This window comes from Haliaeetus leucocephalus, unplaced genomic scaffold (genome assembly GCF_000737465.1).
Source record: "Haliaeetus leucocephalus isolate CR32 unplaced genomic scaffold, Haliaeetus_leucocephalus-4.0 Scaffold840, whole genome shotgun sequence".
In the NCBI taxonomy this organism is placed as follows: domain Eukaryota; kingdom Metazoa; phylum Chordata; class Aves; order Accipitriformes; family Accipitridae; genus Haliaeetus; species Haliaeetus leucocephalus.
In genome coordinates, this window is record NW_010973276.1 from 3083333 (window position 1) to 3105883 (window position 22551).

General features: G+C 40.0%; 1 protein-coding gene across 5 annotated transcripts in view; it reads right to left on the reverse strand.

The window, feature by feature from the left end:
- Positions 1-3738: 3738 nt before the first annotated feature.
- Positions 3739-22551, reverse strand: part of MLXIP (MLX interacting protein) — a 51586-nt gene continuing 32773 nt past the window's right edge. For 3 of the 5 annotated variants that reach the window (XM_010582175.1, XM_010582172.1, XM_010582176.1), the window contains 10 exons: positions 22340-22431; positions 21523-22186; positions 17963-18084; positions 17053-17239; positions 16118-16242; positions 14062-14160; positions 12064-12191; positions 10887-11010; positions 7889-8018; positions 3739-7173 (listed from right to left, as the gene is read on the reverse strand). In XM_010582175.1, the coding sequence (XP_010580477.1) occupies positions 7052-7173; positions 7889-8018; positions 10887-11010; positions 12064-12191; positions 14062-14160; positions 16118-16242; positions 17053-17239; positions 17963-18084; positions 21523-22186; positions 22340-22431 (1793 nt within the window). In that variant the 3' untranslated portion in view covers positions 3739-7051. Of the gene's footprint in view, positions 7174-7888; positions 8019-8080; positions 8097-9455; positions 9490-10886; positions 11011-12063; positions 12192-14061; positions 14161-16117; positions 16243-17052; positions 17240-17962; positions 18085-21522; positions 22187-22339; positions 22432-22551 lie in introns of those variants that run through there. The other 2 variants (XM_010582173.1, XM_010582174.1) reach the window with 2 other exon arrangements.

The window sequence follows — 22551 nt, forward strand, 5'->3', positions numbered from 1 at the left end:
GGTCCACTTCTTAGCACTGTTCACGGTTTAGCAGAATCAGCCACAAAAATAAGCCATTTCAATAACTGTCCTTTGGCATATCAGCTACAGTTATACCAGCCTCACTGAAATCGCCACAAAATCAGTAGTAAAGAAACAGTGCTCTCCAGCCACAGCTTCCTCCCAGAGAAGTTTGATAGCATCACTGCAGTAACATTTGCATTTGTATGCTTGGTTAAGAGTGAAGTCAGGCTGAACTGTTGGTTTATCACTGTTTAAATAGCAGTGAAGAATCACTGCCTTCTACCAAAATGCTTTATGTGAGATTAAGCTAGAGATATTAAAAAAAATTAAATGCAAACACAAATGCCATACCTTCTCCTGGAACCACAGGCCTGACTCATCAAAAGTTCTCATAAGCTATATTAAGTCAAAGCCACCAATCACAAGGATGAGATTAACCAGTATCAACTCTTGTGCAATGATTTTAAAATAAAATCCCTCTTTTCACTCATCTATTACCTTTCACTTCAACTACAGCCTCAGTCACCCAGTGCTGCTTCCACTAGGCAAGAAAATCCAATATAGCAATGAAGTGACAACTGAAGCACAGAGAGCTGAAGTGTCCTACCAGGGAAAAAACAAAAATCAGTCATTAAAGGCAAAGATGAAATGCTATTTGTTTCATTTTTTAAATGGACTTGAGCAGCTCAATGCCTAACACTGACATCAATTCCATGGGAATACCGCATTATACAATCTCAGTGCTGGTCTGTGCTGTCCACTGTCCAAGCAGTATGTCAGCCAAGAGCCCCAAATCCAAGCCTGCAAGAAAATAAGACCAGAAGGGCTCAAGGCATTGGTGCAGCCCCTACAGGCTTAAGAGTTGTACCTTTCTTGGAGAAGTACTAGGACTACCTTTGAATTATCAGCCTTTTAGAACTAGGTGCAGAAATAAATAGATGTTTGCCTGCTTAGTTTTGTCAAGAGAGCTTGCTCTCACTGTTGTACTTAATATAATTAACAACAATAAGGGCCTGATCACTGTAGGAACACATCAGAACGTCAATACGTTTGGAAAATTGTTATGCAAAACGTGGAAGAGCAGGCTCACTGGTTATTTAGGGTGAAGAAACATGTACAGTCTGAAGACACCTGGACTTGTGGAGATTATACTTTAACCCACCTGTTCATTTCCAGTCTCTAAGCTGCTTCAGAGAAGGGGAGCAGAATTGACTACAGAGGGTAATTTTCAATTTTTGCTAATCTGGCTAACGTTTAGCCTGGTGAGACAGGCAACAACCCAGCACAGAGCAAATACAGCCTGGTGGCCAATGCATGAGAAAAAGAAATCACTTGTAAGCTCCATGTAAGCTCAGAGTGAGCTGATTCTTTCAGACAAGAAGGGCTCAAGGGACACCAAGCTCCTTAAAAGGGAATCCAAGCTTCAAAAGATCAACAGAGAATATTTGCCTTGCAATGGGAAAGCCAAACACACAGATCCCAAAGGGGTGTATCTTCAGCACTGCTAATAGGGAAATGAGCCCTTATCGCCTTTCAGAGTTGCAAAAAGGATGGCAAGTGCTGGTCCTAGTCCAGGAACAATTCCACTTACATTTCCCCATATCAAGTTAGAAAATAAAGGCATTACAACCAGTTTCTTCCAAAAAATAACCTTTATTGTTTTGGTTGTAAATATAAAAAATGCATTGCACAATTTAACAGACCTACTGAAAAGTGCTACATATCAACAGCACAACAGAAGTTGTGTCATGCAACAGAACAGGAAACCTAGGCAAAGCAAGAGCACAACCTGAAGTCCTCATACCTCCAAGCTTTTTTTTTTTTTTGCCTTTTTTTAACAAGAATGAACTCCATTCACTTTAAACACATTTAAATACAAGATTAGAAGAAGAAAAAGAGCAATTTATTAATTGTATTGTTAATTAAAAGGCTTGCTCCTAACATTGATATCTTTTGATTCAAAACCTTATTCATGTTGGAAAAGTTCAGACATAAAAGCAGTTCAGATAATGGCTAGAAAGTTATTCTATTATATACCTAAAATGTGTTTCTTTGTAACTGAACCAAGTTTTACGGATCAATCTACAACTCCGCACTATCACTTCTGCTCTAACACAGTAAATGAGCATGAAATCCAACTAAGAATGAAACAAAAGGAAACTTGAGGCCTTAACTGATGTTGTGGGAACAATACTGGGGCCCTATAAAAGAAAAAAAAAACCAAACCAAATGATCTCCTCTGAAACTCAAGTGTATAAATTGAGGAGGAGTAACAGGAAAACTCCTGTTGTCTCGCTTAATCAAAAAAACCCTCGTAAAAGTCATCAACAGTTGTCCATAGTCCTCTGAGATTGGTATGACTGAATCCCTAAAGCACCTAAACCAGGTATCATCAGCCTTTGGATTTTGGGTGTTTTTCCATGCAGTAAAGGTGGAAAGGAACCAGAAAAGAAAGAAAAAGGTCAAAATAGTTAACAACCCATTCTATTTTCAGCAGTATCTTCTAGTTGGTAACATTGAGGCCAGAATTATCCACTCCAGAAACACAGAAAGTGAAATAGCTTTCAAATAATTTGTATTACAAAAGCATTATCTTACTGAATGTTTTTGCAGTGAGCTTCCCTCTACTGCTCTTTAAACTGCTCTTCAGTTTAAAAAAAAAAGCAAACAAAACAAAATTTACCTGCCCCTGTCACCTCTACCACACATGCATACACATACACACACACACCCCCTCTCTCAAGGGAATGTAAAAAACCCCTGAAGACACAAAGTAAAGGGATGCTATTTTTCAATGCAATTTGACAGCCCTTCGTCCTGTCAAGCCATTCCAGACTTAGAGATTTAAGCATTTGCATATTTACTGGGTTTCTGTCAAAGTTCTAGTATGACAGTACATACACATGTGCGTATGTGCTTGTGTACATGGGAGCGGAGGACGGTGAAATCAGCAGGAAAGACGCAATTTTTTCCATACATACACAAATTTTTTCACAACCTCAGTTTCAAAGGGACACGGTAATGCCACACAGATAAAATCCTCTTAAAACCCGGGAAGCCCCACTTTGTCAATTCACTGAATTTTCCACATTGCACTGTATGAGGCGGAAGAATGTATGATTTAAGATAAATCAAATGCATACAGGATGCCAAGATCTAAGGCACAGATGGAAACATTCTAGTAAGTCTCCCTTCAAGGAAGGCTTCCCAAGGGGTCTAGAAAAGCATGGAAGAACATGCCCATCAGGTCAAATGATATTAATTAAGAATCCTTTGGTTTTGTGCAGAGATCAGACTGTCAAGATGAAGCATGCACTTGTCTCTGTTCCTAGTACTCATTAACTCCTTCAACTCTAGTTTGCTCCTGGACTTTCGTCACTGATTCCTCCTGCTAACAGGGAGCATCGTACAAGCCTAATAACTATACCAGATAACACACGAGTTCTCCAAAACTTGTGTTTGGGGTGGGGGCCATCTACAACATACTGATTAATAGAATTTAAGGTCACAAGGAGCCACTAGACAATCTCAGTTTGACTTTGTGCATATCACAGTCCATAAACATTTTATCTAGCCATTCCCTTATTGAGTGAAATATGTTGGATTTGACTGAATATGACTTGTATTCAATTATATGGGGACTCTTTAAAAAGTTTAGCACCAATTCACTGAAGACAGGTGTGCATCATCTGTAATTCTATGTAGAGTATAGGCACTGTGTGTTTTGCTTGCTTAAGTATACTTTGGTGACACTGAGGAAATTAGACCACTTAAATTAGGGGAGAAAGTGTTACCAATTTTTTTTTTTTTTTAAAGAAATACAGTATTTAGACTCCTCAATGGGTAAGAAAGACAAGACTAAGGAGTTCAAATATAAACCAAAGTGGAAAACTATGCAGGAATTAATACATACGTGGTCAATCTCTTTTCATACCAATCCTCAGTACTTCCACTGTGCAGATGTGAGACATAATACAGCTTTTTTCCTCCTGTGTTTCCAAATGAAGTGAAATCACACCCCTCACAGGGTTGACTGATAAGAGAAAAGAATTCTGATTTGCAATAATAGGATGAGAAAAATACACTGAATCACTGCTTCAAAGAGCAGCCACACCGTTTCTGGTAATTGCACTACGTGGAAAGTTTCTTTTCACTTTTCATTCTCTCCCTCCTACACTCTTGCCTAAGTAAGCTTTTTGATTCAAATTTTTTCTCTTTACTATGTTAAGATTTGCAGTCTTTTAATAGTGCCATGAGCTTGTTTCTCCACCACAAATTATTAAAATAAGCACTTTACCTCCAACTGTAAACAGCTCATGGTGCAATGAGCAGGATGATTTTTTCCATCCACATCCAGATAAAAACTGCTAATGAACAAAATTTTTAGCAGTTCAGTCACATTACCCCTTCCTATTCCTGTAAGGTCCATTTCAGCTTCCAATCCATTCAGTGAGATCTGAGATGTTAGGATTTAAGCTTAGAAGTTATCAGAATTCCCTGGGCTCTGAAGGATGCCTGTAGCACACTTTGCTTGTTGAGACAAAACTCTAATGTCATTGATACTAGTAACGGTAAAAATCAAGCACAATCACTGCCTGACAAGCAGGAGACCACACTGCAGGGGAGGCATTACAGAATCTGTTCATCTGAAAAGTACAGCAAAAACACAAGTGGGTCTGTTCTTGGACAATTTGCCTACTGATTTCTTTCTAGAAAACCGGATACATATTTTTAACATGCAAATACGCATGTAGATATCTATGTATCTCAATGAGACAGCCCAGTAAAGAAAGAACTTGAGTGATGCTCCCCAGCTAATCACAGCGTTAAATGACTTCACTGGAATCAAGTTCACAATCAATGATAAAAATGGGAGGATTTAAAGCACTGATTTAAAAAAGAATTTATGCTTAGTCAACGCTTTTTATCCAGATGCATCCCAAAGAATACTGCTTAATGGATTACAACATTATGTATGAAAGACCTAGATACAGGTCCCCCCAGAAAACCTACTCACTATTTAATTACAATGACAACCTTTATACACTATTTCAACAAACGATTCTTTAGCTGAGGCCTGGATTTTTGTTGGTTCTGTCACAGGGACACAGGTTTTCACATGTACCACAAACTTCAAATGATACGTCAGATCTATCTACTGTAAAAAAAAAAAGAAAAGAAAAAAAAAAGAGCATCTCCTCATTTGTCTGCGCAGCTACAGAAAGACATGTTGGTACTTAGATCATGCCATTTTGTCTTCCTCTTAGGTTCCTTTCCCCCCCAGCAGTCCCTTTCAGCCCCCAACTCCTCAACTCACAGTACCTCTGCTCAGGAAGAGGGCCCTGGGGTTAACATTTCATGCTTTCTTTTTGCTACAGTCCTGCTCCAACATAAGTGAACTCTGCAATGAAAGCCATTAGCTGCAAAATCTCAGGACAAAGAGGAAAGAAAAATACTCCCCATGCTTAGTCCCACTCCCCAAGCCTATTGTTTCTTTTTAAACTTAGGCCCACCAAGTGGAGAAGACTGGGGACAACACTGATAAAAACTACATCTGCCGAAGGAGAACCTACTGACCTCATTTCAGCATGTGCAATGCCCAAATGTTTTAGCTGCTCCTCTTTTTAGCACTGTGATAGCCTGCTAATCACCTCCAGGCAGCCTGCCTTTGAAACTGGAGGAAAACTACTCACGGGAGGTACCAGAGAAACATTACCCACAGTTTGCATAGCTCTTAAGAATCAGAATCAAGTAAGGAGTGAAATTACAAGGGTCATAAAATAATTCCAGACTGTGAACAATCAGCCAGAATGAATATCCCAATGCTGTCTCAGGATGGACAGACTATCACTGCTGTAGCCACACTAAGTTTATCTGCAGCAGAGCACAGTACTTGCTAAGACTGTCACAGAAGAATGTTATGCAGTATTTTGGGTTTTAAACATATTTTTATATGTTTTATAATTAATGTTGAACATAACCTTCCCATACTGACCAAATTCAGCTGTCCTTCACGTTTTTCAGACAGAAGGCAAAAAGAACAAGCAAAAAAGATGAAGAAGCAAAGAACTGACTACAAATCCACATGGTTTGATACAGTTTTTGAGATAAAAAGCCAATTTCTTAACATTACAAACTCAATTCTTGTCTCTGAAGCATTATTACGTTTATCTATGGATGTGTTTTATATGCACATATTTTATGAGGAAGGCAGCTGAACTCTGCAGAGTGCAAGAAAACAGTTTGCAGATTAAATGGGTATGAAATTGATGTATCTATCCTAATTGCAGAGTCTATGCAATCTAAAACTGCTTTCTTGCACTTACTGCACAGCCTGCTACTCACTTGCAATGGTTGTATCAGGAAAAATAATAAAAATCAGCTACTTTATTTGCTAGAAAATAAAGCATCTCTTGAAACTGATCACATGCAATGATACACTCATTAAAATAAAAATATACAAAACACAGCCTGAGATTTTAATTCTAGTATTTTTGCCACAAGTTGACATCATTGACGGATTTTTCTTCTCCTTTGGTTTTTAATATGATCCTGTTTAACAATTTTCACTATTCAAGTAAAACAAATGGAACTGAATATCAGAAAACAAAATAAAAAGCACATTTTGTTTCATGGAATTGAAAGTATATTTCCCCTTGAAGAAAACATCCCTTGATGTACAAGATTTACACTTCAGAAAACTTAGTACTTGAAGCTGTTTCATAGAAATATGTTTGTTGCATATAGATGCATGCTGCATTGATGGAGATATATTGCTGCCTGCAGGACTCAAACCTGCTAAATTTACCTGAGCTTGGTGTTTTCTCACTTAACGGAGTACAGCACAGCACTGAAGAGGAATCAAAACGTTATGACAACGTTGCATCATACTTCCACATATTCTGAAGGCAGAGCCAGATGCCCTGAACAATGTTTCAGGTGATGGAGAGAATTCTTTCTAAAGTGCACCAACTGAAAGGAGACTCGCCAGGCTACTAGACTGGCAGGTTCTCCACACCTTGTATAAGCAACTCATTGTCTTTGGTTGTTAGGTTTCACCAGCTGTTTTGTTCATCTTGATAACTGCCTCAGCGGCTTGCTCTGGCAGGCACGATGGATCTGACAGAACTGAGGTGGTTGTACTTAGATGCCGGAGAGTATTCAGCACCACTACAAAAAAAAAAGTCAGAAAAGTATCAAGAAAAGCCATTAGTCTGACTGCAAACAGATCCATGCAGGATAGTGTGCAGGTACTGCAAGGCTGTTAGGCCTGACAGAATTATGGAAATACTTCTGAAAAACATGCACTCCTCCACACACAGTGAGAGCAATAAACAGAGATGTGCAAGAACTCTGCCCAGGGAACAAGGAATGGAGATCTAGGACTTTTAAAAAAAAAAAAAAAAAAAAAAAAAAACATGCCTTTTTCTTCTACAAAAGAGAGTACCACTTGGCAACTGCAAATATAAATACCTGCTGAATTGCAAGGGGGAAAGATCGAGCAATCATGACCAAACGGAAAGTCATTCCAAAACAGAATACAAATCTCTGAAGTCTTCCTTCATAATGAGATATATATCACACTGCCAAACTTACTCCAACTAGAGCAGAGTATTTGAAATTTAAATGCAGCTTGAGACCTTTTAAATTCTGGTATCTATATACAGCAATTTGGGTTTTTTTTCTGTTCAGTGTTAAGCATACAACCAAGTGTCTTCACAGTCAAAAAGGGTTCTTATTTTTCTACTGAGATAATAAAAAGGAACTGGAAGTCATACTCAGCATCATGTGCTTTCTTTGTCATGCTCTGACTTTCAAGAAATGATATTATATATGGACTCACTTTCTATGATCTGGAATAACTGTTGGATAGAACTTTACTTACTTGGCCTCAGAACAGGAAGAGAACAGTGCTGATCCAACCAGGCCATTGCAGTTTGATTCAGATCCTTAAAGCTTGTTGTGGAAACCATCCTATTGAAGGACTCAAACAACGGCTTAATAATAATGCTGAACTGCAATCATCAAATGTTAAGGAAGACAACACAGAAGGAGTTCAAAACATTCTATAGGAAAGGCTACTACAGCTCAGTCTGCAGAGAAAACAATAGACTTCTAAATGGACTTCAACTACTAGAGGGATTGCAACATTTCAAAAAATATTTTTTGAAATCTGTAACACTAAGACAAAGGAAAAAACTGAACCTCAGTCCCTAGTGATACTCACTGTTTTTTGCAAAATTCCTGTACACTCACTTGATCTACAAACCAGCTGCATGCTGTGGCACTGCAAGAACATGAGTATCTGAAACTTCTACATACATGTAAAGCATTCAATTTCTTCATTGCCACCTTTTTCATATAACAGTGATGCTTTCATAGCAAAAGGATATAGAAGCTTTAGGGTAACCACATCACTTACCACCACAGCATGCTGCCGATGCATCCAAGGTGGGGTACCTGGATGAGTCTTGCCTGGCAATAATGAGTCTAGCACAGGTCAACAGTGCAAGTATTCAGCCAATTTCTCAGGCAGATTTTTCAGCAAAGACTCAAGTTCTCTGCTACTGCAGCTAAACAAAGACCTCAAAGTATGTAAGTATATTTTCAGAGATCCTCAATGGCAGGGCAAGGATTCCTACAACAATGACCACACTTGCTGATCTGCATCTATGTGGACCAGAACGGTAGCAAGCTGCGGAGTATCTGCCTTTTCTTTTGGCTCTCTATCATCACAGCTTGGAAGGATAGACCTGGCGTTGGTGATAACCTTCCTGGCAGAAAAGGAGCAGACAAAATCCTTAGCCTGTAGCGTATTAAAACATACAGAGCACCACCACAAGCCTCAGTTGGCCCCAGCTCCCAGCCTTTCAGATGACATTTCCTGGACTGATCACCATATTTGAACTCAAAACAGCTTGTTATAACATCACCACGATAATTCACCAAGTAGATTCCAGCTTACAGGTACATTTATTTCAGAAGCTGGTTGGACAATAAACTCATCTGAAGGCTCAGAATCTGTGGTTTTACCATGTTACTTCAGATGGGATTTTCTGACTACAGTCAGCAGCATGTGAGAACGTGGCCCAAATCAACCTCAGCATAGTCATGTGCCCCCATCTTTCTCACTGTGGCTGACAATCAAGATAAATCTAACAATTGCCTGGAATACTTGAGGGGATTTGCATACCCTTACAGACTTTTACAGAGTGACTGGAGGAACAGCATGGTTATTATTCTATTGATATTCTAATATTCAAGAGTATTCTCTTCTTGGGTTATCTCTAGTAGCTCAAGACCAGATTACTCATTTCCCTCCTATATGCAACAGAAACTATGGTATTTTCATATTTGTAATGAACTACCCTTCTCTCTCTTACAGTCATTTCATAAGGAGGAGATTTTTTGTTATTATTATTATTATCATCATCATCACCACCACCACTCACCCCTGGACTTTGTCAGCTTTTACTGCAAGACATTCTGAAATATGTCAGCATGCATTAAGGATTCAATCCAGCTGTTAGAACAACTGTTCCATCACAGTTACATCCTGACTTGTAAAGGGAAGTTTGGGAACATTACTTTGCCTATCAACCTTCTCTTTCACCAACTACAAAAGCCTTTGCCTTTCCCCAAACACTACAAAACCTAGCTACCCAAAATTGCATCTTCATCCGTGATAACCTCTGCCACTTTCTAGAAGTGTCTCACTTACAAATTGTGGAGCTATTTAACATCTTGGAGCACCATAAAACAAACATACTATGCAATCAGCAAACATGTGTAGGACTGTCTTTAAATAATTATTTTCATTGTTATATTAAAGACCTCTACTTTCATAATTCACTTGAACTTGTTCCAGAGTTAATAGTGCTGTAGAATCCAGAGGTTCAACAGTGGCACCAGCTCTAAGTTATCAGAGACTGTGTGAGACCTTGCTAAGAATCGTTTCCTAAAAGGATGCTAAAAAGAAGAGTGTCTTTCTAGGGCCAACATAAACCAGAGAACACCAAAGAAAGCACTTTCACATATCAAAGTATTAAAAATGCTGTACTTCATGCATGCACAAACATGCTTTATATATACTTAGGTTATCCAGGTAGTTATAGAGAGAAATAACCAGCACAGACATACAAAATATAAAGTGCAAATAGCTAGCTATATGAACATATGAAGTTTAATGGGGAAAGGGAAGGTAAACACTACTGCTCATTGCTAATTACAAATATCCCCGAACTGATTCAAGCTAATAATGTTTGATCCAAACTAGATAAGTCTATACAGCACAGCACAAATGCAGCTAACTTGGTTTCATTCAGTTTATGTTTTTCTGCCTCCTGCATTATCATTCACTTACAAGCACAGCTGCTAGCATTGGAGAAGCAAACAGAGACTAAGTTGATTCACTGTTGTAACAAAAGACAATCAGAAAACTAAAAAAAGAAAAATAAAAAAAAAAGGAAAAAGAGAGAAATGTGGAAGTTTTTAAAACTGCCATTGCAACAGCTTCAGTAATTATTTGTAATAATTTCTTTTTCCTCCTGAAATCTTTGTTATTCTCTGTGCAGTTTTTCCAGAAGACTACAAGAGCTACAGTTACAGAAGTAGTCCATTAAACTTTTCTTGCAGTTTAATAACCCACCAGGAAAACCTTGCCTTTGTATTGCATTTTACTTTCAAGTTACCTCCCTTCAAGTTCTGCCTCACGACAGCCTATAAGGCAAGGATTCATATCCATATACAGATGTGAATGAAAACTGAGGACATATGTTATTTAAATAACTTGGCTTAAAGTCACAGCATCAGAATCCAGAGTTCTTGGCTGTAAATATATCAGTACCAAACCTAAAGTTCAGCAGGTTGATATAAAAGGATACAATCCAAAACTTCCAGTTCTGCAGGGTCCTGCTTCTCACGTACTCATCAAACATCCTCCTCATGTGGTCAAATCTTTGCCGTGTTACAGGAACTCCGGTAGCAGGGAGCTGCTGTTGACAAGAACTGAAAAGAAGATGTTCTGAGGTCAGAATCCCCACCAGAAGGTACACGCTTCTCTTCCAGACTAAATTAAAGCAAGAGTAAAGTGTGTATCCCCCTTATCCCTGACCAAGGTGGCTTCCCAGTGTATGACCCCCCCAGAATGTAATTGTTATAGCCAGGAATACATACTGTTTTCTCATCAGTTTTGTCTATATTCACATAGCAAAGCAATTTCTCAAGCTGCTACACACTTCTTATTACAAGCAACAAAACTGAAAACAAAGTATAACATAGAACAAAGTAGGTTTTGGCATCCAATTAGAAAAAGGCATATTAAGAGTCAAGGAAAAATTTAGAGAGTTACTCCTGAGCGATGTTACAGAAGAAAATGTTACAGAGATTCTTAAGAAACAGATCAATTTAAAATACAACCAGAAATCATCATACTATTAAAGAAAAATAAAAATATTTTGATTTGCTGATAAGTCTAACGTAATGCCTAAGCCTAACACTTCTGTAGATGGAAGAAAAACTACTGGGGTTCTCAAGATGCTTTGCAATAGTACATAACTATCGTAAAGCCACAGAGGAAACTGAGGCACCAGGAAGGTGAAGTGACTTATCACAGCTATGTTCAGCCAGCGGCAAGCTCCTTGATTCAAAGTCCTGTGTCTTATGTACTCAACCATATTTTCCTATAAAAATTGACTACATTTGGAAAGAAAGCTGCAGCAAAGCCATCATGAAGGGTAAGAGTGTTTGATCACCCAGCGAGCCTAGCTTTAAAAAACCATCATCAGTGGCTTCTTAGAATTATTCTAACTGACCTGATCCACCTTTTCTGATGCTGCCACTGTTGTGCATTCATGCTAAGAGCTTGCTGAAAATCCACATGGTTTGCTACCAATGCCCATCCCACAGCAACTATGCTTTTTGTCTGGAAGTTGGTAGCAACTCTACTGTTCAATACCCATCTGTTGTTTGGCATGACATCTGAGGCAAACATTCCCTGTTGCTAGCCAAAGCAACATTCAAGCTGCTCTGCTTCATTACAGAAAGCTCCCCAAATCTCACATGATGGTAGCGTTTAGCTCCTCGATTTCTTCCCGAAGGCGCCTGGTTTCCTCTTGCATCTGTGTTCTTTCCTGCTGTAGTTTAGCGATATATTCTACTGTTTTCTGGAGCGTGATTGCATGGCTGATCTAGACCAAACACAAACACAGAGCTCACTTTCTGGAACAAAGCTAGAGAGATGAAGAGCTTGCCCCTAACCTGCTGTAACACCCAAAAAAAGCACTTCAGCCCCTTTTCTTAAGTTTCCTTCACTGTGTGCAAAAGCACACAGATAGGCAGAGCGAAACACTTAAAATAATACTAAAGTGTTAATTTCTCCAACTCATGTCTGCACACTAGTACAGAGAAATGTGGTTGTTTTCCTCCACAAATTATATTTTTGCTACTTTGTTGAAAGAAGTGTTTTAATAATTTAAAATGTTTTATTTCATTTTCTATCCTCTTAAAAATATTTACAATTCTTACTTAAGTACTGAAGTATATCTGCTGATGAAGATGTGCTTTCCCCAGTGCTGTTAGAAGCATTGTTTCAAGTTGACAATATAGATTATATAGTTTGGGAAACCTGAAGTTATTAAACAGAAGGTAACACAGTCTAGCTACCACCAAAGGAGACAAAAACAATGTCACAGATCTTTTTTAAAATACTCTTCAGTTCTGAGGAACGAATTAAAAATCTGTACTTGGGAAATAAAATAATCAGACATTTTACTAAAGCTGAGTTTTCTTAACTGATTACCTTTCAAATAAGCTATTCAAATCAGGAAGTGAAATTCTGATAACTTATGGCCTAAACATAAAAAAACCTATAAAAATTATGTAAACAAATCAACATTCTACACAACAAGCTTTCATATTTTCCATGTTCCAAAAGGTACTGGTATTTAAAGGACATATAGAATTTTGTTGTGCAGACAAGCCTATGCTTCAATTATTCTGATTTCAATTTAGTTCACTAAGTTAACTAGTGTAGCCAGAATATGTTCTCAGTTTGGACAAAATCATTTCACAATGAGAAGTCAGTTGGGAATTTTTTTCTCTGTAAATCTACGTACAAAAGACAGGTGACGGGAAAAAGAAGCCCTGAGAATATTTGCAAGGCTGTAGGTGCAGGGCCAAATTCTTAAAGGCAGCTGGGTGATACTAGATGTAAAGAGTCCTAGAGGGATTTTCAAAATCATATGAACTGGCCAGGCTTCTGATTCCTCCTGGGAGGTACAGACCTCATCAATGTAGAACTTTTAGAAGTTTCACTGGACTTTTTTGTTCTTCTTTTGGCTCACTGACATGTTTCAACAGTATTTGCAGGCACACATGGTTGCTCCGCCATGCTCTCAGCTGACCAAATGCAGCACAGCTGTGGTTAACATGGCACAAAGCCTAAGCTAACAAGCTGTGCTCATAGGTGGGTATATTAGCTCAGGCCAAATGTCAAGGTATATTAAGCCAGGCCCAGCATTGTACCAACAGCATCTACCTGGCTTCTGGCTGGCTCGTGGTTCAGGCAGAATAAGCTTACAATACTGGCTGGACCACAGCTTTTTCAAGTCCAGCTATGGGGAACAGAACCCATACAGAATGGGTATAAAAAGCCAGTACGTCAGAAGAAAGGTGACATAACAGTAGATGCAAAGTCATCTTATGCTCCAAACATGACAAAAATCTTCATTACTGGGGTCCCAAGAGCAAGGATTGCAAAGACCAGTTTTTCTTTCCCTGTTGGCTTTAAAGCTGCAGCATGTCATCAGACAAAGACTTGTTCAATGTTTGAAGCTGCATCAGAACAATGTCTAAAAGATGAAGCACTTTCACACACTCTTTTGACTATAAGCCATGGATTTATAACCCTTCCTTTCCAAGTCCCTCAGTTCAAGTATCTTCACTCACTAACTAGCATTCTCAGTCAGCAGTGAAGAGATTAAATTTATTAACAAGTCTTTTTAGAATGGCTCTTTCTTACATACCATATTAAACTGTTAGTGCTGCCAAGTTACTTACCGACTTGGAGTTAGCTGAAACCAAGCTGTTCAGAGCACTGAAACCAATCTTGATGTTAAACCTTCGTTTTTGTTCTGAAATATGCCTCATTCTTCGATTCTGCATAAATAAAATTAGCTCAGTCTATGCTGTTCTCCTTTACCATTCCACTGCTATGACTATTTCAGCTATTCAAATTCACAGTGTCATTTTTGTTGAATTGTGGCATTCATAGTCTTTCCAGTCAAAGCCACATGACTATAAATTTGCAAACAATGATTATTAAAGTTATTTAAAGTTATATAAAGTTATATAAGTTATTAAAAAGAAGTGTCCAGTGTATTAAATTAAATTCTAAACCTTGTAAGGTTTTCCTCCTGAAGCAAAAATTCCTATTTAAGACTGTTATACAACTTCCTTTTCTGAAGTCAAATTCCAATTTTTGAGGCATGTAATTAGTTAGGATCTTGTTGAAGCCTTTAAGTTTAAAACAGTCCATATAATTTATTTCTAATACATATATAAAGTTTACCGATATAAACAGGCAGTCTGCAAAAAGAAAAAAAGAATCCACATCTCTCGCCTATCCTGAGGATAAAGGCTTTGTCAGGAATTAACATTTTCATTTGTAGCATTAAAAACTTATAAGTTGTTTTCACCAAAATCCTTGGGGAAAAAAAAAAGGAGTTTGCACTTTGAGAATGCATTCTTGGCAGAGCTAGGCTTTCCAGCAGTAGCTCACCATCACCCCATTTTATAATGGAGGAAAACAATGTAATAAAGCAGTGAAGTGGCTGCCCAAAACCACAGAAAATGCAGGTTCAAGAGCAGAACTGAGATTTCCAGTGCCTTCTGTGCTTTGCCAAACTGAAAAAACAACATTACCCAGCGATACAGATCTGTTTAGTCTAACAATGCAGAGGAGCAAAAGAACATACATCTAGAGAAAGAGTTACTAACAGTACACATCCAAAGCAATTCCTGTCAAAGCAGGTGAGTTTAAATGGCTATAAAGCCTATCTCATTGCAGTGTCTTTACTTTTAAGGACACTCCTCCATCTAGTGGCCACTTTCCCACCATTGGCCAGTCCTAATAATTTGTTGCTTTGTTAACTTGTCCTCTAGCAGCAAGAACAGGCTGCAACTACTGATTGTGAGCATTTATGCAAAGTAACTAACTGCAAACTTTCATGAGCAACTTGCAGCATGCTCAGCAAGAGGCATTTCTGAATCTTCTCTGCAACGGAACTAGAATTGAGTGCAATCACAGGCTGCAAGTGTTTAAACTTACCTTTCTGCCCTGCAAATAATCAAGCCAACATCAACTCATAGGGTATACAAAGACAGAGAAGCCAAAAAGGGGTTGGCACCTGCAAAATGGTTAAGTAACACTCCCTTTCACAACAGAATGAATGAGAGGGTTACAGCTGATTGTCATGCATTAGTTGTTTTTTGCAGATAAGTTTCTCATACCATCACAGAAAGTGTTCTGACAAGGTCAGCTTGTATATGAGGTACAGCCAGCTTTCAGATGCTTTCTCTAGACTGCCAAGTTCTTACCCCAATAATTCTCAAAGTGTTTTACAGCTGTAACTTGTAGAGTCTGTGGAGCTGCTCTCTGTGGAGCAGCATAGCATCACTGGAGACCTGTAACTCAGCAGGCCAAGAACTCCCCCTCCAGCAATGGCCAGAGCCCTGCAGACTGAAGATCCCCAACAGAACAATCGCAAAAAGCCATGGTTTAGAAAACTGAAACCTTTGACCAGGTAAACTGAGACCTGTCATAACATCTCTGTGACCTACAGCAGGAACTGCTGTCATGACCATAAGGACCTGCAGAGGTACAGTTAAGCCTGGCCCCTCTGGTGACCCATCCCTGAGGAGCAGAGCAGATTATTGAAGTCTGACATTTTAAATTGAACAGAGCAGCACAGACGCAGTGCAAGCTAAGCCTAAGGCACAAGTAATCCACTGTTCCTGAAGCACAAGTTACTCTCTAGTCCATGCTCAAACATCAGTGCAGAAAAGTAGCTACAAAGGCAAAGAAGAAAAGCACCTCAAAGGAAAGGAGACACACCTTAAGTGCAGCCATATTAGGGTCAGTGGCAGGTTTTCCTGAGCAGCTGTTCTGGGGAGACTGTGGACTGGGGCTCTGCTCAGAGGTGCAGGGGGAAGCTTGGCCTGAATTCTGACAATCTCGGCCTTCATAAAGGAAGAAAGACAAGTCACATTAACAAACAACTTTCTGTAGCAAATGTAACTGCTGAGAAGCTTCTATTCAGAATCGAACTGAAATGCCGTCGGCAACCAAATTATACTCATTGATGCAGCAACCGCATGCTAGAAAATGTTAAGATGGCTGGGAAAGCTTAGTATTTCACAGCATAAGGCTAACACATCCCAAATAGTGATATGTAATACTCCTTTCACATACACACACATTTCAGCAAAGGCATGTTGAACGTGTAGGCTGCAATTCCATCGTCCTGCTAGACTCCCCCATTTGAGGGTCTAATGGTCTGGGACATGATGGTAGTAACACTTATAAGCCACTTACCAGCAAAACCAGCATATATCTCTAAAACCGGCCCAGATACTGCTCTATCAACATGCATGCAAAAGGAGTCTTTGCACTTACCTACTGTTAACAAGGATTGTGTCTGAGATCCTCCAATCAAAATTATGATCCTGAACAACAAACGTATTCCACACTTTCTACACAGATGCCTTTCAAACAGGTTTAATTTCTCGGTGACTATGACAGTACATCCTTTTAGAAAGGAGCCACTTACAGGAAGCACAAAATAGCAGTTTGTGGCAATGCTGCACAGTAGCTTAAGACAAAAATTGCAAACAACTGGATGCAACCGAAGCTGCAGGGTAGAAGGCCCTAAAAAAGCTTTTCCTTCAAAAATTATCCAGGGATCCTCAAGGCCATTTTACACCCTGCCTAACCAATGGAAACACTTACATGTGTAGGAGAGAGAGAACGCTTATAGCTTTCTAACTTACTAGGTGTAGGTGAGGGAACTTGTGAACTGCTACTGTGGGAAGGGATTTGCTCTCCTTTCACCAACACATCCTGGACTACACTAGGAGAGAAGAGATGTGAGACTGTGGACTGGGTTTGTTGACTACTTGGTGCTCGCTGTGGTGGACCAACCAGAATGTTACTACGGAACTCCGTCACCCCGGGAGCCTGGGAACAGCATAGAAACAGCACAAAGAATAACAGAGAAAGAAAAAGAGAGCAGGAAGGGTGGGATGGGGGCAGAGGGAGAGAAGGGATGAGAGGAAGGAGAAAGGAGGGGAGAGGGAGAGAAAGAGAGAGAGAGAGAGAGAGAGATTTGTTACCTTGCCTTTCACTAAAAGCAGCAAATTAATACATGATTAACAATCTGATGACATGAAACAAGGGTGAATATATAAGGAATTGGCAGGCACTGAAGTCAGACTTCTGGCAGGAAACCAGTATCCTTTCATAACTTAAAGCAGTATTACAACACAGCAACAGCATAATATACTAAAAACTATTACCATCTTCCTGCATACAATGTATTGGGAAACCCACTCATATACTCAAGGCATGCTTTCCAATATGTAAATGGAAAGGTGAGCATCCTGGGTTCCTTCTAGCTTCTGTGCGATTAATAAAAGGCCCAAACCACCCCCATTCATGGTACCGTGTATACATGCCTCTTTATAATCTTACTGTTGTGTGAGACAGAGTCTGTGAAGACTAGATAGTGCTTCCAGACCCATAAAGTAGCTAAATTAAAAATAAGCAAACATAATGCTGAATGCACAAATGCATATGCTGGGTAACAGGTGAGATTTAGTTACCCTAAGCACATTATGGCTCTAACTACTTGCAAATAACAGGCCTTAAAAAACAAAAGAAATTTGTTTTTCTTCTCCTTACTCTGACAATTCCAGCTGGTGCAATTGCAACATTAGACTGACACGTGGGTGGCGTCAAAATCCCCTCTCTTTTTAAAGGTGCTGGAGTTACAATCACAGTTCTGGACTGTCCCTGAAAGGCAGCTGAAGAACACAAGTTAGAATAGTTAATGAGACAAAAAAAAAAAGCTGGAGATTATTTTGTAGGAAATAACGTGTCATTGAACAGGGGAATGGATTAATGGGCACCTATTTGGTACTATTTCATTGCAATACAAAGTGCCACCAGTTTTCTGATAATCTCAGTCCCATGTATCCAGTACAAAGGACTCCAACACACCAGTTATTTCTGAGACTTCTAGCACCACTGTCACTGTTTCAAGGTGAATTTACAGAGGTACCTAGTGAATCAGGGAGGTGCAAAGTGTCTTCATTCTATCAGAGCTGGGTTTCGCAGAAGGAGGATCATCTTCACCTCTCCTCTGATGTCCATACTTCTTGGATCTCAGGCTTGCTCTGCTGACCCAGAAAGGGTCAATGACAGAAACCAACTGCAGGATGCATATTCAATACTTTGTGCTTCCTTGTATATATATTAAATTATCTTCCTCACCACTTCACTCTACTAGCTTCTTTCACTATCTGTTTTTACAGATGCTTTACACGACACACAAGCACAAGACAACCAAATGTGATGGGGAATCAGCACCAAAATTCCAGAAAACAGGCTAAAGAACCAGGAGTTCTGCAGTGTTAGACAGCTAGAGATAATTGTGAATAGCAGCAATTGTCTCCACAGAGAAAGTAAGAAAAAATTCTCAGAAAAAGTCTGTACAGGAGGCTTGCCCCCATGACAGGTATCAGGATCCTTGCTCTAAAGTTTTTTTCACCACTACGGTATTATAGTCTAACATAAATCTGTTAAGGTCTCAATTTAACCAATGCAGATGTACAGTTATTGGCATGGCATTAATGTTGACATTGTTCTTGCTCAGACTTTAGAGAGAACATCACTAACCATCCTATATTGTTACTAAAGGAAGAATCATGCAAAAACACAGCTTCTGTATGCTTTTTGAGAAAACTAAACCAAACTTAGTCAGTTTTATTCTAGCCTGTATTGGCTTCAGCTCTCCTTTGTACTAATAAAGTCATAATGTATGATAAGTGTCAGAGTAGCTCAGTCGCTGCCAACCTACCCCTCTGCAGTTTAGCATCAGGGTATCGAAGGACATACACAGCAGAACAGGGAGACAGTGCAGGATATCTGATGTCCTCTCCCCTACTGTGTTATCTGTGACTAACAACTGTGTTTTGAATCAACTAAAGTTTCTGTATAGCCTTTATTAGAAAGGCCTGTGGATTGCACAAACCTTGAGTCAGCCCTTGTGTGGGTATATCTGGCAGAGAGCGCTGTCACTCTGATACAGGGAGTTCATTCTTTGCCTGAGCATTCCCAGATGTAAAGCTGGAATCACAACCCTTCCACTGTTCACTGACGTTCAGCCGGACTTAAGACATCTCTATTGAGCTAAATAGCCTGCTCTTATGAGTGTATTAATGCTACTGCACAAACTTGGTATTTCTGACTTACCACATCTGGGTAACTGTAACAATCAGCACATATTTAGATGCCCCTTTATATTTTTCATGTTTCTATCCTACGCATGTATCTTTTGCAGACTTTCCTCTCAAAATCAGAACATTTATCCTGAAGTGGTGATAGCAGAGTTCTTTCCCATGTGAAGTCTAGCACCTGATGAGACAATCTGTGCAGATTTTTGAGTCTTTATATCACAGAGCAGCAAATGTCACACATTTCTTTCTAACACAGGTTATAATGCAATTTGTTTTATAGTCATGAGAGGATTTGTTTGTCCTGAACACAAATGGCAGGCGTAAATGCCTTAGTTACAAGTTCTGATGTTTATTCTATTGCCAAAAATAAAGCTCCAGTCTTTACACAAAATCTTGGATTTGACCTCTGAGCTTGGTATCCCAGTAGTTTAGGAGCACAGTGATCCCTGAACACATGCCACTGCCAGGAATGAAAAACAGCAACAATTTTAAATCTGGATGAGAAGCAAAGCCATTTGCTGTTTTGGTCCAGAAGTAACTGATGAAGTATTGGAAAAGTGATATATGGGGTGAGGAACAACCCAAGAAGCACTAAGAAAGCTAGGAGCAAAGGCTTTCTGAAAACAAGAGTTGCCTATCGTGCTTTACTAGGTGAGAAATGCGTGTCTCAACTGCTGAAGGTATATGGACTCTTGTTTTATAATGTACTATAGACCAAAATACTGCCATTAACAACCTAGCAGTATTAATCATGGGACAACTTGTTCCCAGTGACATGCCAGAATTAGATCCTTGGGTCTGTTCTACTCCTGAACAGTGATTTTTTTTGTTGTTGTTGGGGTTTTTTTGGTGGGTAACCACAATGCCAGGCCCTGGCAGACACACATACTCCTTAGGAAAGCCTGTTTAATAATACTCCTCCAGGCAGGGTTTTTCTTGGATTATTATTGCACACTTCAGGTGGCTGAAGTCAATTTGGTCCCCAGCCAGCACAAGTCTAAAAACAGTGTGCAACAATCCCAAGAAAAAGTGTACTGCCTGTTCTGCTCTTGCCTTGAGCTTTCCCACAAGAACCACCATAAATAAAACTCTCTCTGCTCACGCTTGCTATTTTTAGCCTTGTGCAGTGCCAATGGCTCCAAATCATACTCAGTGTGGAAGTCCCAGCATATCAGTTAGGCACTCATACTCTGAACTGAAAACCACGTGCTCCTGACTGCATCACAAGTCTGTAGATTGCTTGAGACAAAGATCTCCAGCTCCCCCTGCCTGTTCTTAGCCCTTCCACACTGGAAGGGCTGATTTCTTATCACCCTGGTCCTGCTAGGGACGACTGATGGTGGATGAGAGGCACATCCCATGCTTCCATCTGGACCAATGCTGTAGTCCACTTCAACAGCTGCTCCCTAGCCAACACTGTACTCAGTCTCAAAGAGTTTCAGGCACACCTAAGATAAAAGTCGGAATACATCTAAAGATGTACACTAGTACCCTGGTATTACACAGTGCGATCACATACAGGCAGGCATACTGACTTGTCCAGGGCAACCAGATGAGTCAATGACAGAGACAGATCTGCCATTCTCCATCCCACACTATCTCCCTACCATCCTCTCCTCTACTGTGGTTGAATGCTTTGAGGGGCAGAGTTAATCAGAACAGCATTAAACATCAAAACCAAGGTTTCTATGGGACAGGAGCACAGAGATCTAGTCATCCCATGTGCTGATGCATCTGTACAGCCCAGCACAAATTTTACAAGGAGATACCCTCTTTCGCAAGTCAGCTTTTCACACTCACAACCAAACTGCTTCCAATCCTCGCAGCAGTCCAGAGCATCCCATTAAACAGTGTAGCCACACACCAGTGGATTCAGGGGTTCCTTGGACACCCTCAGGAAGCTATATTTTTACTCATTATGTAAATCAAGAAAAGCAAGAAGGTGTCTCCCTCCTGCTAGTCTCACTCAGAAAAGAAAAAGATCACCCCATCAGTGCTTCTCACCTGGGGTGATGAAGGCATTCTTTAACAATAAGGACACTGTTTCAGGCTTCGGAGCAGGCACTATTTTTTGTGACTGTTTGGGCCTTGTCCCAGCACTGGCCAGAGGAACAGCTTTGGGGAGTGCAAATGTCATTTGGGATAGCAGCTGGGGCCGGGGCTGCCCCTGCAGGACAGTAGTCTGGAAAGCCAGGTTACAAGGCACTCCTGCACCTGGCTGCTGTGTTGCCAGGACAAGGTTCTGGCTCTGGCTGAAAGTGGTGGCAGGGGCATTGTGGGTCAATGTAGCAGAAGCTGTGTGGGTGATAACTGTAGATTCACAGAGGCCAAACTTCTGGGTTTCTGGTGCAGCAAATGCAGCTGGCGGAGAGCTTAAGCTAGAATTCAGAGGCACTGCAGGCAACGGGGACTGGTGCTGTTGTGTCGCAGGTTGAAGCAGTGGCAAGGGTGTTTGAAACACTGGCATAAAAGTTTGTGGCCCGCTGAGAGACGAGTCAGGAGTGAAGTCTGCTGGCTGGATGAAAGATCCCCCACTTCTAATGCTGGAACACTGGTCAGTGCCAACATCAGGAATGACAGGAGCAGGTACTGAGGAAGCAATCAGTCCGTCATTGATGTTCCCTGCTGGAAGTGTGTTGGGCAATGAATCCGACGGCAGGACAGGAGACTGACAGAAAAGAAAAATATTACAGATTCAGACATGACCCCTGAAACTCTTGTCTCAACTCCTTCTGAGAAGGACATGGCTTATGTCTGAGAGTCTTCAGAGCACATACATGTCTGAGATAAGGCTGTTTTAAACATTGAGAACCTCTCTTACCTGGGAAGAATGGCTGCTGCTATCTGTTGTAGCTGAGCTGACAGCAGACACAGAAGGGAAATAATTACTGGAACGACTTGGCATGAATAAATCTGGAATATGAGAAGTCACCTATTAATTTTCTACTTTTCATACTCAAGATACAGCATTGCTGGATACTAAAATTCACAGTAATATCAAAATTATTTAGCAAATAATGAAACCACAAGATT